A 16969-nucleotide genomic window follows, 5' to 3' on the forward strand; every position below is an offset into this window, starting at 1 on the left:
TGTCTGATCACACTGTCTCCTAGCAGCACAATAGTTCAACTCCATTTGACTTGGTGCTATCCAACCTGTCCGAGGCCCTTCTGTTGAAATGACATGTGTTAGATATACGAACAACAAATCTCAGGTCTTCCATGGAACCTATACAATAAGCAATTTTGAGGTTCTTATTCATTTTAAAAACTCCCATTTAATCTCTCAAATTATTAACATCTAAACCTGCTTTCCTTGGGAAATATATCCCAAGAAAGATAGCACTCAAAAATGGCTGACTTCCTTGCTAGCTAATGTGGGCAGAGTTACCTCTGTTCTTCCATGGCTAACAAAAAAACAGACTCCATGCTGTGGCATGGGCACAGGTCATAACAACATATGCATTAAGGTAGTGATGTATAAATTTTGTTTTCTCTCTTTATTATCATTTAAAATATATTAAAATTTTAACATGGCAGAAGCAGGAATTTTAACTGCACATGGCAGTCTACAAAAAGCAAAACAACAAACAAAACTCCACAGAAACAAAATTTACATCAACCAATAATATATTAAAATTTCATTTAGGTAAGGATCTAAAGAAATGTTATATATGCACACATCTTAGAGTTTATTTTCTTCAGTGAAAAAAAAATGTAAAGCTTGAGAAATTCTCCAAGCAGAATCAACTTTCTTAAACCTTAACATTCTTAATGAAGCAAGTGGACATAGAACCTCTTTTTAGAATCTATTCCCTCTTTCTCTCCACCCACAGATGGTGGCTCTCCACTGCCGGGAGAGCATTTATAGCTGTTCCTACTTGTAAAAGTAGTAACAAGTGTCAGAAAAGAGGTACTTGTCTTTCAAAACTGCGGGACTGATTCCACACAATTTAAGCCTCGGATACAATCACTTACAAAACACAAATAAAGCCTGACAACAAATCGGAATGTTTCAAACAAAGAATAGGTACCACGCTCCCTACTTTAGAGATCTTCCCTTTGAACAGTGTGTCTCCGTTTGTAAAGATGCACACAGCCCCAGATGTAATATAACACAGCTCCTTGTTACAGGGGTTCTGGCAGACTGTGGTGGAAATCAGTCAGTCCTGAAATGCCCTTCAGAGTGGGAGCAGGGAGGAGTTCTGTGCAGGTGAGGGTCTGGCCCACCAGCCACACCAGTGTTAGGACAGGGTCCCTTAAGGCCCCGCTGATGGTGGAGGGTCCTCAGAAGGGTCTCTCCAGCTTTTGGAAGTGCCCACCTCGCCGTCCTCTTGTTAATCCTGGTCACACTCCTTTGTGGAGGCTCCAGGAAACCTTGGGAGCACAACCAAGGAATGGATAATGGAACAAAAAGGAGAATTAATGAATCATGAAAACATGTGCTTATTATTATTATTTTTTAGAGATTCACACTTTCCTGAGTAAAGTACACAAAAATCTCACGTGAAGTCTTTTGAAAGCACCAGGCCTCTAGGTCTTAGACTAGCTGTGCTTCATGGCAGATCTGAGCCAAGCTCGACGTTGTTCTGGTAAAAACATTAACAATGTATTCATGAACACTGCTTTTCTAATATTTTACCACTTGAGAGTGTTATGCTTGTAAATGGAAAATGGTTTCTTTTCTGGTGACGGAGAAGAATAAAGGTGGATGTGTGGGCTTCTTTGGTCTGTCTTGCAAACACATTAGAGCTGAACGGATCCCACCAAAGATAACAATGTTCATAAACCAAACCCACAGATGGGCCTAAGCCTCTGAATCATTGGCACTGGACCAGTCATCAACATCCTCTAAACATATAAACAAATCACAGACACTTTAAAAAGTCCAGATTCAATGTGGATATGGCCGTTGGACATTCACATCAAATTAATGTGCTCCACTTTTATTGCTGAGAGAGCGCAGCTCCTGGTGCCAGAGGAAGTTCAGGGAGCGCAATCATCCCTTGACTTCTTGGCCTGAGACAGTATCTTCTTCAGGGAGGTCCTGGGAATTCCTGAACATCAGGATAGAGTTGTAAATTTTCAGTGCTGGGCCCAGTTTGATCTTCATCACTTTGACAATGTCTATCTGTGTCAGAAGCAGGAAGGCTTTGCCATCAATCTGCTGCAAATATATAAATAGACACAAACAAAATTGTTTTGTCACGGAAGCCTGTTTACTCACCAGTAACACTTAGGTTCTGAGTGTGACGCGGAACCCGTCATAGCCTCCGTGTTGAGCTCACCAGTGAGAGAGAATGACAGCAGCTCTCACTTGGCTTAGTTACAACCATTGCTCCACTTCAGTTCTTTCTTCTAGAAATTTGAAGTGACATTTAAAAGGAGCTCACTCTGTTAAATACGAACTCAATATACATGATCTGTTCCTAGGCTAAGTTTCTATTGCTGTGTTTTAAAAAGGTTGGCTTGAATTTATATCAAGACCCTTAAAACCAAGTCAATCCCCAGGAATTTTTCCCAAGAGAATAACGTGCAATGTGTATACTCTAGTATTATTTATAATACTGAAATCTTGAAAGCAACCCAGTGTTCCCAATAACAGCAGAAATAAATAATACTATAGTAAGAGTAGGCTACTATGCGGTCACCCCAAATCAAGTATCTATGAAACATTTAATGATTTAGGATTTTTTTTTATAGATAAGTAAACAACAGAACATGGTATATGATAGAGAAGAAATTCAGTTTTACTTTGTACAATTAAATATGCATGGCTGCATGTATACATATGCATATCTAAAATATTTGAAGTCTTTACACCAAATGTTAACAGAAATTATCTTTGGATGGTAGAATAGTGGTTAGTTTTTATTTAATCCTTTCAACTTTCCTGTATTTAAATTTTTAAAAGAATACATACCAGTATAAGCAAAAATACATATAAAATAAATGTTTTATTTATTAAACTTTGAAAATATATTTCAAAACTTGCACAGACTAATGTTTGGCTCAATATGAATAAGATCTGGGGCTCTGATGTATGGCATGGGTGGTAATGGAAAGAGTTAATTTGACTTTGGTAATCATCACACATTGTATATGTATATCAAATCATCACATTATACACCTTGAATATATTCAATCTTATTTTGACAATTAAATATTTTTAAATTAAAAAGATATTACAGCATGAACTGTAATAGCTTCCCTGAGACTCACAGGATGGCAGTGGCCACTGTGTAGGCTGCTTCCCCCAGCTCCTGGATGTCCCAGTGACCTCAGCACGACATCTGGGACTGCTGCAGCATCGCTGATTGACACAGCCTACCTCAGATGATTCCTAGCTCCAGAACCAAGAAGGCAGGAATGGGAGGGTTTTCTACGGAAACACTCTTCCACGAACTTAGCACTGTGGTTCTAAACCTTTTCAAATTTAATAATACAAACCCAAGCCAGTTGTGGTGGCTCATGTCTGTAATCCCAGCACTTTGGGAGCCCGAGGTGGGCAGATCAATTGAGGTCACAAGTTTGAGAGCAATCTGGCCAACATGGTGAGACGCCCCTATCTCTACTGAAAATACAAAGATTAGCCAGGCGTGGTGGCATGTGCCTGTAGTCCCAGCTACTCAGGCAGGAGAATTGCTAGAACTCGGGAGGCAGAGGTTGCAGTGAGACACGATTGTCCCACTGCATTCCAGCCTGGGCAACAGATCAAGACTCCACCTCAGAAAAGAAGAAGGAGAAGGAGAAGGAGAAAGAAAGAAGAAAGAAGAGGAGGAGGAGGAGGAAGAGGAAGACGAAGAAGAAGAAGAAGGAGGCGGAGGAGGAGGGGGGAAGGGGGAAGGGAAGGGGGAGGGGGAGGAGGAGAAGAAGGAGAAGGAGAAGGAGAAGGAGGGGGAAGGGGAAGGGGGAAGGGAAGGGGGAGGGGGAGGAGGAGAAGAAGGAAAAGGAGAAGGAGAAGGAGAAGGAGAATCCTGTAGTGTCAATGTCTCACTGATAGAATTTCCCTGGGACCCGAGGGGTAGGGTTTTAAAGTTTTAACATTTAAAAAAGGTTTTAAAACCTTTCTGTGCATTTATGATATATTGTCTGATAAGGATTCATCCATCTAGAGGAGGAAGCACTTTTCCCCTCGGAAAAGGCATTTTCCCCAAGGCAGAGGAGAGAGAATGAGCCTACATCCATACCCTGACCTGGCTCAGGTCCAGCATTTTCAGGCAAAAATTGCTGTCCAAATATAAGGTCCTAAGAATAAGGTCATGATGGTGATGATAACAGCTAACAGTTATGGAGCTATAATAATCTATTATATGGGTTTGATCCTCCTGATAACCCTGTAATATAGGAGAGGAAACCTGGAATTGCAAGCTTAATGACTTGCCCAAGCTCACACAGCTTCTAAGGGGCAAAGTTGGGATTTCGGGCAGGGCTTGTTGGAGCCCAGAGGAGACCCTCTGCTGTATACTGCTGCCTTTATTAAGCCCCTACTTTGGGACAAGAACAGGGCTCGGTGCTTCAAACATGATCATCCTAATCTTTAAGGGCCCCTCTCGTAAATCTGTGTTTTAGAGAGGAGGGATAAGAGGGGTTCAGCAATCTGTCTAAAGTGACAGTTCTGGTCAGTGAGTGCCAAATATAAACAAGTCAGCCTGCAAAGAGCCACTCCCTCTTCCCCTACGTGGACAGACTTGAGGACAAGGCGGGCCTTGGGCATCACTACCTGCAGAGTGGACTGTATGTGTGAGCGCGGCCAACCATGCCCAAGCCATGCTGAGCTCAGGCAGAGGCAGAACCCCACATGCAGCAGCTACCCACACTGAGACCATCTGACCTTGATGCTGTGTTCCTCTATTGTGCTTGGAGGGGTCCAGAACCCAAAACTCAGTGAGCACTTCCCTTAACCCATGCATGCTCTGAACCTGAGAGAGGGAGAGGTGTGTACTGCCTTTCAGTTTCTACGAGGGTGGTTTTCTTGGAGAGTTCTAGAGCAACAATGGAGGCTCTGAGCTCTCAGATGGATATGAGCTGGAATCCGACTCTGCCCTTTTCTTGCTCTGCCTAACCTTCCTGGGCCTGAGCTTCTTCATCGGTAAGCTGCCATTGTAGAGTTGTCACAAGGATCAAAGGACAATGGTTGTAAAATGCTTCGCACCGTGCCTGGCACGTGGCAAGCCCCTGATACACCATCACTGGGATTAGTATGTGCATCATTCTGTGGCTGGCCCAGGCTCGTCCAGGGCTCCTGTAGCTACGGATACTAATTCCAGGAAATATGCGAAGCAGTTCAGTATGTTCCCAACCAAGACGGGGCAGAAGATAGAAACCCCCTAGAAGGATTTGGGGCTTCTCTGGAAGCAAATGCAGGGCAGGGTTAGGTAGGAGGGTCCCATGCTGACTTTGGAGTAAACAAATCTCCTCCCTTTCCCAGGTGCAATCCCAAAGGAGGATTCCTGCCTTCCCCCAAATGGCTTCAAGCCACCAATGGAGAGGCCTCATGACACCGATAGGTCATAATTAATTATCTTGTTCATTTACTCTTCCAGCAAATAGTATATGTACTGAGCATGCTGTATGCACCAAGCACCATGGCATTCTGCAACAAAACCTAGCAAAATATAAGAGGACTGAAGGCAGAGACTGACCCCGCTTGATCTCACACTGCAGAATTGGGCTCTATTCCTGCTGGATCTCCTTTCTCTTGCTGCCCCAAATTGTACTTATTTACACTTAAGTAAATGATAACAAAACACTTCTGGGTCTAGAAGTGTATATATATATATATATATATATATATATATATATATATATATATACACACACATATACACACACGCATTTCTTACCTCTTTCTTAAAGCACTTGGCATGTTCTTCACAGCCCAGAAGAGACTGTACAAACTCAGCCACCTATAGTGCAAGATGAAAAGCCTAATTTAATACATGCACCTGAAATAATTTTAGGGTTGTAGTAATCCAACATTTAAGTAAAATATACTTAAAGTCTCTCAAACACTTGGGAATTAAATAGTAACTATCAAATTGCATTAGCATTTGTCAACTGAGAAATTAGACCAGCCCCCAGTATTTTTTCTGTCCTCTTATTACCGGACTGACCTGCACAGGGTTATGGTTATAATGATGACAGTAACAGCCTCCATATGTGAAGCTCTGGCATTCTGCAAGCTTCTGTATCTGATTCTCCTGACTCCCCTGTGGGGTCAGTGAGGGCGAGGCCAGTGGACTTGTGCAGCAGTTATCACAGCAACAGACAGGAGTGAGGACCTGCCCACTTGCCTTTAAAAGACCCAAAGGCAAGGCCTTCTCCTACTCATCTCTGTGGCCCGGTTCCTTACCTGGAGCCTGGTGAACCACAGGCAATCAGAGAATCTATGCGGAGCTGAACTCCCACATAAATGAAGAAGCTGAAGCCCAAAGAGGTTCAGCACTTACCCAGGGCCATACACGGTTAGTAAGTAGCAGGGACATTTTGGAATTCAGGTTTGCTATCTCTAGGCCCTACGTTTTGGAGAATCAGTCTCTTCATTTCAACTTCCCACCCTCACCATGCCCCCACATGCCCCCAAATATCCTTTTAACAAGAGAAAGCTCAGACAAAGATCTGGCTATCGGCTCAGGAAGCCACTGAGTGTTCCTAATAGATACCTTTGGGAAGCTGGTTGAACAAACATGATAAAGGGTAGACTCCCAACATCAGAAATGACAGCTGGGTGGTCTGCACTACTGCCTAACTCCAGTCCTGTCGCAGCAGGGGATGAAAGGCAGGCTGGAGTGCAACAGTAAATGTCATCTCGGGAGGTGATACTTCTAGGGAAACTGTCTTGTTTGTTTTGTTTTGTTTGGCTCTCCGCTTCTTGTGTCAACCGAATTGTGGGTGCTGGCCCTTCTCCTCTCCCTGGTTTCATGGGGAAGGTTCTCGAGGCTGGATAGTGCAGTTTATCAACATGTCCCACCCTCAGAGAGCTCTGTGAGCACAGCCTCCCTCCCAGCCTCTCCAGGAGAAGTCGGCCGACGCTGCCCCTGATGGTGCAGGAGATAGCACCAGGTGTTTGCTGATCCCAGGTGACAGAGCAGTAAGGGCCAACTCCCACAGGGCGTACCCTAGGGCTGGACACCTGTGCCCCTCCTGAGCTCTGTCCCCTGTGGTCTCACAGCTATATATAGTCAGTGCAAATGTGAAGAGTTCAGAATATCTTCTTTTTAGGGGTGATCTGCATGTCCATGTCTGCTTTACTCACCCCTGGCACTGCAAATACATTCTTGAGTCGTTTTACAATCTTCATATAAAGTTTGGAGTGATAAGGATTTAAAAAAAAAAAAAAGTTCCACACCAGCCATACTGCTGTCATGCAAGTTCCCCTCCAAGCCCCAGGAGCATCTGTGCTAGTGAGTGCCTCTGCTGGACGGGCTCTCAGTATTATGAGCGAATTCACCCGAGAACCCGACACTGGCAATTCAGGCAGAGGAAGCCGAGTCTGTTTGCTGGGCTAATACAATTTTCTTGTTCTAGGTGAGAAGGAAGCATGTAGAGCACGTGCTCAGTACTTGCTGGGAGCTAATGAAAGCTGTGGAATGCCACTGGTCAAGCTGCAGAGACAGGGCAACTGGGGCAGGTGATGGCAGTGGCAGTGCTGTTGCTGGCCCAGGACATGGAGAGTGGCCTGGCTCTGTCATTCCCCAGACCACTCTGCTGGTCATATATACTCCAACCCTGCCTGTGTGTGAGGCCTCAGGCTGGCTGCTAGAAGAGCTGCCCTGGGAGCTTGTTGTGCTTGAATTTTCAATGAGTTGACTTGATTAGTGGTGGGAGGATTGAGGGGAACCGGGAGGACATGAAAGCTTATCACTCACTACAACATGTGGTCAAATGTGCTAACACCCTTGAGAAAGGTAGGAAGGCTATGGGTGTTAGGAAGGGACTCCACAAATCTTAGGTGGGACTTCAGAAAGGACATCAGGAAGAAGGGGGACCGTGAGAGGGTTACTGTTGGATGCACAGTATTTCCACTGTGGCGATTTGGGGTGGATGGGCGGGGGAAGAATTCTAGGCATAGAGAATCCCAGGAGCAAACCCCAAAGCAGGACAGCACAGGGCCAAAGGGCGGGTGTGAGGAGCTGGAGGAGTGCAGTTTGACTGAGCTGAGGAGTAGACAGGGAGTGGCGGGAAGTGGGGAGGGCCGCGTGGTTCCAGGTGTGGGTCTGTACTTCCTCCACAGCAGCGGGGAGCCCTAAGCCCTGACACTCCACCCTGGCGGGACACTGGAGCTTTCACGCTGACTGTCGTCCAGGCCTCATGCCACACAGATGATAAATTAATGGAGCTGGATTGGGTCCAAGCACTGGGTAGATATTTTTAGAGCTTCCCAGTTGGTTCCAGTGTGCACTGAGGGCCGAGAACCACAGCGCTGCAGAAAGCTAGAAGAATGGTCCAGCAGGGTCTGGACGGACTTGTGCTGAGCCTCAGGGCTAGGCAGGGCAGGAATCAAAGATGAACACAGGAGAATGCTGTAAAGCCACGTTCCTCAACCTCAATACTGACACCTCGGGCCAGGTAACTTTTTGCTGTGAGGGCTGGCCTGGGTGTTGTGGGATGTTTAACGGCATCCCTGCCCTTTACTCACAAGGTGCCAGTAGCAAAGCCCCCTTCCCAGTTGTAACAACCAAAAATATGCCCAGATATTGCCAAATGCCCCTGGGGGCAACATTGCCGCAGTTCTTCTGCTGGGCTCACTTTTTCACAGGAAGGAGGGCTGAGTGTCGCAGGAGGAAATAATAGAGAAGAGGGACCAGTAACTAGCTAAGGAACCATGTTTTGTCGGATGTCCATCACTCACTGCAGTGGGAAAGCCACGTCAGCACAGGGACAGTGGTTTCCCCCACTGCTAGGGGAAAGGAGTGGTTGGTTGGAAACATGGTCTCTTTTCCATACTTGTTCAAAGGACCGTTCACAGCAGAAGTGTTGCAAGTGGCTTTGACGGTTTGCCTATGTTAAACTGTCCTTTTCTGGGCAAACAAAAAAAAGACCACAGTCTTCCTTCTCAGTATCATTGGCCAAGAAATCATTGTCAATGTATGAAAGGTAAATTGGATTTTTTTTAAAGGAAATAAATAACGTGTTAAACCAAAGCATCAACAGAGCAGACGCGGCACTGCCCCGAGGTGGCCTCTGCCTGGCCTGCAAGCAGCACTTGCCGCCTCCACCTCATCCTCCACCCGGCCACCCTCCTCAGCTTCACACTCCTCCGAAAGGCTCTGCCATTTTGGAAAGAGATTCCCATTCGATTCAGTTTATCTTTTCTTTTTCCAAAATAAGGAACAAGTTCCATGAACTCTATTAAAGCAGACTTCTCTGGCCAAGAATTTTAAAATATGCAAAGGCCTTGATTCAGTATTATTAGTTGGTAATTACTTCACCTCCAAATAAATTGTATTTTGAGCTTTCATAGAAAGCTTTGCTACAGATTTTCTCAATGAAAGCGGTGAGTTTTAGCATAGAATAAAGTAACATCAAGAAGTTTCCCTCTCATTCTCCCATTAAAAGAGAGAGATATTTTTTCTTCACATTTGTGGAAAATGTGGACAGCTGTCCAGAGGTGCATAACCTCTGTGAAAGACGAAATGACCATCCACTTGCCCTGCACCCATAGAAGCCATAGCAGTGGGGTCACCTGGTTTTTCAAAGGGGGTGATCACACTGTTGGAGCCCAGTGGGTGGCCTGGGCCTTGGCTTTGGCTCTGGGCAGCGCCTGGTGGTGTGGGGGGCTGCCACGCGGGTGTCTCCCCTTGGTCTTGACTCTGGGAAGTGCCCCCCACAGTGCTGTGACCACTGACACACCAGCACTTCCCACATTCTCAGGCACACAGTGTCCTACAGCTAAAATCCTTGCTTTGTTTTGGAAGGACACTGAGAAAGTTAATTCTAAGTATGAGACAGCAGTTTGGGGAAACTAGGAGGGATGACACTGCCCAGGCTTTGAGAGGAGCCCATCCCGCCAGCCGACCTCACTTCCCCCACGACCTACTTTCCCTGGCATCGTCGCTGGAGCCCAGCAGGCCTCGTGTTCTTCCGTGGGGCTGCTGCTGCTTTAAATCTTTCCAAATGCCGGTGTTCTCTATCTCGCTGAGCCTGTAGATATGTGCCGGACTATACCGGCTAATCGTCCACTGGGGACCCTGTTGCCAGCCTGGGTCTTATTTTTTAACAGCAGAGTTTATTTGCCCTTTTTTTTTTTAAGGGCTCAATTGTATAAGGCTGCTCTGCTTAGTTAGCAGTACCCTGAATTTTTCAAAAGCACCCCTTCCTGTGTAAAGGCTGCTTTTAAAGTGACTGCCATCTTTTAAAGTTAATGAACATTTAGGGAGCACTTGGTTGAGGCTAGAGCAATTTATATGTGGTGCTTTAAGAAGTATTTTTTAATAAGAGAAATAAAAGTACCCATACGTGCACCAGGCTTACCTGAGTCATACCGGGGGTGGTAAATGAGCACACCACATATCATGCCCTGCCTGCCTCCGTGTGCCTAGACATATATACCTGGCAGAATCAGGGAACAGACTACATAAAACCCACCTGCCTATTCATTCATGAACTCATTTACTCACTCGAACATTTGTCAAACCCTCTTCTGTGCAAGATGCTTTGCAATAAGATAGCAAAAGATTAAAAGATATAAAAATATATGAAACTATACTAGTCCCTACTCGTAAAAGCTTATGCTCTTGTACAGGATATTTTCATGATCCAGAATAAGACATATACTTTACATCTCCATAACTTATCACGTGCACACACCCACACACATCCCTCACCGAAGTTTAGCAAAGCAACAACCCTTATTACCTATGATGTGCTCTCATCTTGTCTGGTCTTTCGTTTTATAACCACTAAATTGACTTCCCAGCCTATCTGCGCTTTGAAAAGCACTGCTCTTGGAGAGACAGCCACAGTAACAAAGGAGTTAAGAGGCAGCTCACAGCTCTGTGGAGTGTTACAAAGGCCCCGCGCTGGCCTCTCTTCACAGGTGGCATTAGCAGAGCAGAGGTCTTCCTCCCGGGCCAGAAAGGCAGACAAAGAGGCTGTGCTTTCACCTCACCTTCTGCTGCAGACACCCGTGTTAACTCTTCCTGAGGGATGCCCAGTTCATTCCAACACACCCCGTCCCCGGTGGTGGAGGCTCCTCTCTGAAACGCCCAGTGCCAACAAAGCACAAAAGCAGCCCTGGGCCCCCACCAGTCCAGCTCAGCCCTGAACTGCCTTTCACATCATTGCTGCCCTGCTCATCATTTTTACTGTGCCTTCTCTAAGCAGCCCTACGCTCAGCTGTGGGTAGGTACTCACCGGGGGCCCCTAAGTGGCTCCCTTATTGTCGAAGACACAGCAATCACAAAGCCCCCATTTTCAACCCATCAGAGATGATTCCTGAGGACCTATGTTGGTACTGGGAAATGTGCTGTAGTGTGTGGGGACATGGAAAGAAATTTAGGATGTGGTCCTTGTCCTCAGGGCATCTAGTTGGGGAGACAGCAAGACTGAGTTATGCTCAACAGTAGGGAACCATGAAAAGGGTTTTCCGTGGAATGAGTCCCTGACGGAAGTCAGCGTTATGGAAGCAGCAGGAGCAGGAGCGTTGCATGCGAGGCACTTAGCCTTTCCCATGGCTGATATTTTAAATCTAGAAAAGTTCTAAGGCCTCTCCCAGCAGCAAGGGCTGAGATTCCACCTGCACCCACAACAGAGAACTAAGCACCAGGGCTCTCATCTTCCTAACAGCTTCTCTTTCTCTGGTCTTCCTTCTGAGAGCTTCCCTGTCCTAATGACACTTTCACCTAGACCAGCTACTTCCCTTGAATCACCTCCCAGTCTCGTCTGTTAAGTGCCATACTTGAAATCTGTCCAATCAGAGCTCCCTCCCATTTCCTAGTCACTGCTAATGTCCCTAACAGTGGTGTCTGTTCTTATTGCATAAAGGCATCCCTGAGAAGTTAATAAAATCTCTGGCCCTTATCCATTAAAAATACATATACTGTACACAATTTTTCCAAATTCTTTGAGGCACAACTCCACGAACCCAGCCTCAAAACCTGACCAGCTCTGACACCTGTCCTGCTGCACCATATGCTCTGGCTTCATCTTCCCCTGACACCTGGCGTCCAAGGACTCTCTGGAAGTCAGAGCCCCTTTGCAGCCCCTCCTCCCTCCTTCTAACTGGGGCCCTGCCGACCCATCCTCACTCTAACTCTGGACACTCACACCCTTGGGAAATGCCCCTTGGTACCCTCTGGCTGCAGCCTTTAAGGGCAACCATCTTGAGTTTATGTACACTGGGACGTCTCTATATCCACCACTGTGATTCACAGGGACTGCTAATCGTGAGTCACATGTCCAATAATGAAGTCACCATGTTATCCTCCTGCTCCCAAACTGGACTCTGTCCCCAAATTTCACTTCTAATAGCACACTGTTTCCCCATTCTTTCAGATGAACTCTTTGGGCCTTTCAGCTCTCACATATTATTACCCCAATTAAGTACTAAACTGTTTAGCGCCGAGACTATAAACGGAATCGCATTTGGTGCATCTCGCTTTTTCTTCTTCTATGTCTAATCTACCTCCCTGTGCTACTGCCTGTGCCTTTGAAATGTCTATTGAATCTGGGTTCTTTGGTTGGCAGCGCCCCACCTAGGCCCTGATGGTTCCACTTCCTGGGTGTCTCCTTCTCCTCCGCCCTTCTCACCTTACTCTCTACAGATCTCTGCAATTCTCATCTTCCTGAAACACCATCTTCACAAAGTGACTTTCCGCACAAGAACCCAGAATGACTCTGTCCAGCAGACTGTGGGCTGTGCACACCCTCTGCCCGGCCCCTGGGGCCTTCCACAGCAGGCCCATCTCCCGCTCCTGGGTCCCTTTCCTCTGTGCCTGGGGCCACCGTGAGCATGGTGGGCAGGAGGTCAGCTCATGGCCTGGTTCTGACTGTGTGGCCTGATGCCAGTCACTTCATCTCTGGGTATCTCAACTTCCCCATGAATAAAATGGGCAAGTGAGTATCTGCCTTCCTGTCATTATATTCACATAGCTGGTTTAGCACGATTAATGACCGCACAGGGCGTGGTGCGTGTCTGCCATCACTAAGTCTGTGAAACTCACTTCCATGCAAACTCCTCTGTTTCTCCGTCAACTGAAATGGCTTCCCTTCTTTTTTCTGATTAGATACATTCCACTTTTGTTCAAAATTTAGGCCACCATTGATTTCCTTGTCATTCAACATTCATTCAACAAACATTTACTGGGTGTCTACTAACTTCCGGGTGTAGTGAGGGGTTCTCAAGATGTCATGCCTAGTGAGTGCGGGGTCAGGTCAGAGTGTGGATGTCCTGCCAGAGGTGACCTCTGGCTCAGACCGAGGATCCACAGGAGGCAGAAGAAAGCATGGAGCCCCAGACTGCTGCTGGCAGTGGTCTGAGTGGGAGAAGGCAGGACGTGTGAGTATGAGAACAGGCTGGGGCAGCAGGACTCCCTGGGGCAGGAGGGGAGGGCAAGAATGGCAGGGCAGGCAAGGGCGGAAGGGAGGACTTCACAGAGGGTGAAGGGTGCCAGGGGGAGCCAGGGATTGTTGTAAGCTGGGCAGAGACATGCCCAGAATTCTGCCTTCTCCACCACATTCCTCACGATCAGAACTCTGTCACTCTGCACACGCAGGTGGGAGTGGAACTGAGGCTGGGATCTGGCGCTGCTCTCCCCAGGGCATCCTTCTGTGCTGGGCAGCGACAATGCCAGGGGCCACGAGCCCAGCAACAAAGAGGGCAGAGGAGACACTCTCAGTCTTACTTTAAAAAGGTGGCACTTCAAATGAATGGCTCCAATTTCTGGGTGGGCGTTGGCCCGCCTGTTCCTTGGCCCAAGGCTGGGAAGGCGGGCTTAAACCAAGATTAAGTTGACTGCAGTGAGTGCTCCAGGAACATTGTGTGTGTAATTTAACTGCAGCTGTAGCTCTAATCTTGCCCTCAGAGTGACCCAGGATTTTCCTTCTTTTAAAAAACAATTTAAGGCCTGACTAGTGAAAACAGTATCTTTATCAAAAGGAATTACAGGTAAGAGGTACATTCCTTAAATAATACCACCTTAAATATGAAGCATTTCTACAGCATTATTGTAAAGCAATGGGGCTTAACTGATCCTTATTAATAACCATTACTGAAGCCAGGCAAGGTGGCTCCTGCACATAACCCCAGTGCTTTGGAAGGCTGAGGTGGGACAATTGTTTGAGGCCAGGAGTTCAAGACTAGCATGGGCAACATAGTGAGACCCCCGTATCCACAAAACAAAACAAAAAAATAGCTAGGTGTGGTGGCACATGCTTATAGACCCAGCTACTCAGAAGGCTGAGGTGGGAGGATCACTTGAGTCCAGGAGTTCAAGGCTGCAGTGAGCTATGATCATGCCACTACACTCCAGCCTGGGTAACAGAGCAAGACCCTGTCTCTAAATAAAATAAGATAAAATGTAAAATAATCAATATTGTAAGGAATGTTTATATTGAAATCTGATCCAACTTGTGCAGCTTCTCATATAACGTTGTGACCAAATATACTTTATAAATGAACCAAAGGTGGGCCTGCTCATCTTGTAGCTTTAGAGGAGCAAACCTGCAGCAGGGCCCTTCTCTGCCATGAGTGTGCCTGGATCCCACGAGACCACAGGGCAACTGGCAAATAGATCCTTGAGGTGCAGGATGTCCTGGGCTGGGCACCTCTCCCAGAGCACACGTGGCTGGGATGCAAGCCTCAGATGCTTGCACATTTGTGCTTCCCTAAATTAAATCTGTGATGTGGAATTGGAGGCTTAAGCCTCTCTGCTTGAATTAGCCCCAGCTGATGGCTCTGGGGCTCGGGGGGCACTGGAATAAGGCTGCAGAGGGGAGGTACAAAACCATCTGGGCAAGTGGCGGGCTTTCCTCATCTCCTCAAAACCATGCCTGGCTTCTCCCTCTAATTTGGGTTTTAAAGTGTATATGGCGGATGCAATGCCTAAGAGAAAAAGGGCGCTGTCCCAGACATTAGAGAATGGTCAGTGGGCACCTTCTGCCTATTTCTTAGCAGCAGGCACACCCCAGCCCTGGACTCCAGCAGCTCCACTCACCTCATCCACAGTCCATCGTGCCACTTGGCTGGCCCGGATGTCAGCCACGCCTGGAAGCAGCTTGCAGTGTTGCTCCCTGCCAAGGGGAAGGTCCCGAAAAGGGTGGGCTGACACCGTGGACATGAACACTGACTGGTGAAGTGCCTGCTGCGCCTGCTCCGCTGAGTATTCTGCAAGAGAGGTGGGGTGGGGTGAGGCTCTGGTTCCCAGAGAGCAAGCACTGCTGCGTCAGCCCCACAGTCCAGAGGGCCCAAGTCAGGGCAGGGAAAGTGCCGACACCACCAGAACCCGTGTCTTCTGATCGTACAGCATCACCCCCACGCATACCCTATGCCTCCAGTCTGTTTTTGAGCAGTGGTCATAGAAGACATATGTTACCCATGCCTAGAAGACTGTGGCTGTGTTTCAGCCACATTCAAATAATCTCTGTGAGACGCTGTTTGATGGTCACTTGTCACTGCCACTGGCTTCTCTCTCCTCAAATTAGGAGTCAGAGGAATCAAAGAACCATGCAGAATTTGACTACTAAGCAGACTGGCACACTGAACCATCTGGGATGTGTATGCGCACAAAGAATAATTTCTTCCTGGAAGCGGCCTCATGAGTCTCTAAAGACAGAGTGAGCCTCAGTCCACATCTGGCTTTATAAATCCCCTGAGAGATACTGAACATGACATGTAGCAAGGGTCCCCATGAGAAGCTGGGTGATACCAGCTGCTGCTGCTGCAGATCCCCAGCAGTGCACCATGACCTCACCTGGGGTGACATCCTGTGGCAGCCAGGGGCTTTGGAAAGCAGCGGAAGCTGAGACATGACCTCCCCAACACAGGCACTCTTAGATGCGGTGCTCTTTTCTGAGCAGCTCTGCATGTACCATGGTTTTAAGGTACAAAGGACAATGGCTGTTTGGTTGCACAAGATTGGCTGCTGCAACCAAGGAGTGAGACTTTAACGGGATCTCCGTGCATTTCAGCCCTGTGCTTATAAACAGCCTTCTGTGCTGGTTTCCTGTCTTCAAGAGTGACTGTACTCTTTTTTTGTTAATTATTTTTTTTATTTTTTAAATTTATTTATTATTATTATTATACTTTAAGTTCTAGGGTACATGTGCATAACGTGCAGGTTTGTTACATATGTATACTTGTGCCATGTTGGTGTGCTGCCCCATCAACTCGTCAGCACCCATCAACTCGTCATTTACATCAGGTATAACTCCCAATGCAATCCCTCCCCCCTCCCCCCTCCCCATGATAGGCCCCGGTGTGTGATGTTCCCCTTCCCGAGTCCAGGTGATCTCATTGTTCAGTTCCCACCTATGAGTGAGAACATGCGGTGTTTGGTTTTCTGTTCTTGTGATAGTTTGCTGAGAATGATGGTTTCCAGCTGCATCCATGTCCCTACAAAGGACACAAACTCATCCTTTTTGATGGCTGCATAGTATTCCATGGTGTATATGTGCCACATTTTCTTAATCCAGTCTGAAGAGTGACTGTACTCTTACATTACATCCCAACATTTAAGGAAAAGGCGTGGGTCTCAATTCCCTAATTATTTAGCTTAAATCTACAAATGGATAAGGAGCAAAAATATTATAGAGATTTCAGAGAAAACCATTGCCTTTAAAATGACATCTTTTAAGACACTTTCAACACACATGAGCAAAATCAAACTGCTGATGTCAGAAGAGACTTTGAAAAGATCGCAAAAGGAAATGTTTGAGGCCCTCCAGAAGTCTACCTCTTGTAATGCAAAGAGAAGGTTAAATGAGCAGTAGCCACATAATTTAGGGTCTATTATGATGGTTTTTGTTTTACTAACAGAATCTGAAAAACCATTATGCAAATATTTCCACCTCAAATTAATTACAGCTTTTAGTAGGTGAGGCTGACCTGCATGGCCACA

At 46.6% G+C, this 16969-nt stretch overlaps 1 protein-coding gene across 15 annotated transcripts in view; it reads right to left on the minus strand.

Annotated features, from left to right (window-relative positions):
* Positions 1–374: 374 nt before the first annotated feature.
* LOC105478848 (L3MBTL histone methyl-lysine binding protein 4) overlaps positions 375–16969 on the minus strand; it is a 448884-nt gene continuing 432289 nt past the window's right edge. For 13 of the 15 annotated variants that reach the window (XR_011617078.1, XM_071085617.1, XM_011736550.3 and 10 more), the window contains 3 exons: positions 15068–15237; positions 5756–5818; positions 375–2076 (listed from right to left, as the gene is read on the minus strand). Coding sequence is in view for 13 of the 15 variants with exons in the window: in XM_071085617.1 (XP_070941718.1) it covers positions 1909–2076; positions 5756–5818; positions 15068–15237 (401 nt within the window). In the remaining 2 variants the exon portion in view is untranslated. Of the gene's footprint in view, positions 2077–2111; positions 2268–5755; positions 5819–15067; positions 15238–16969 lie in introns of those variants that run through there. The other 2 variants (XR_011617077.1, XM_071085622.1) reach the window with 2 other exon arrangements.

Source organism: Macaca nemestrina, chromosome 19 (assembly GCF_043159975.1).
Source record: "Macaca nemestrina isolate mMacNem1 chromosome 19, mMacNem.hap1, whole genome shotgun sequence".
NCBI classification, from domain to species: Eukaryota; Metazoa; Chordata; class Mammalia; order Primates; family Cercopithecidae; genus Macaca; species Macaca nemestrina.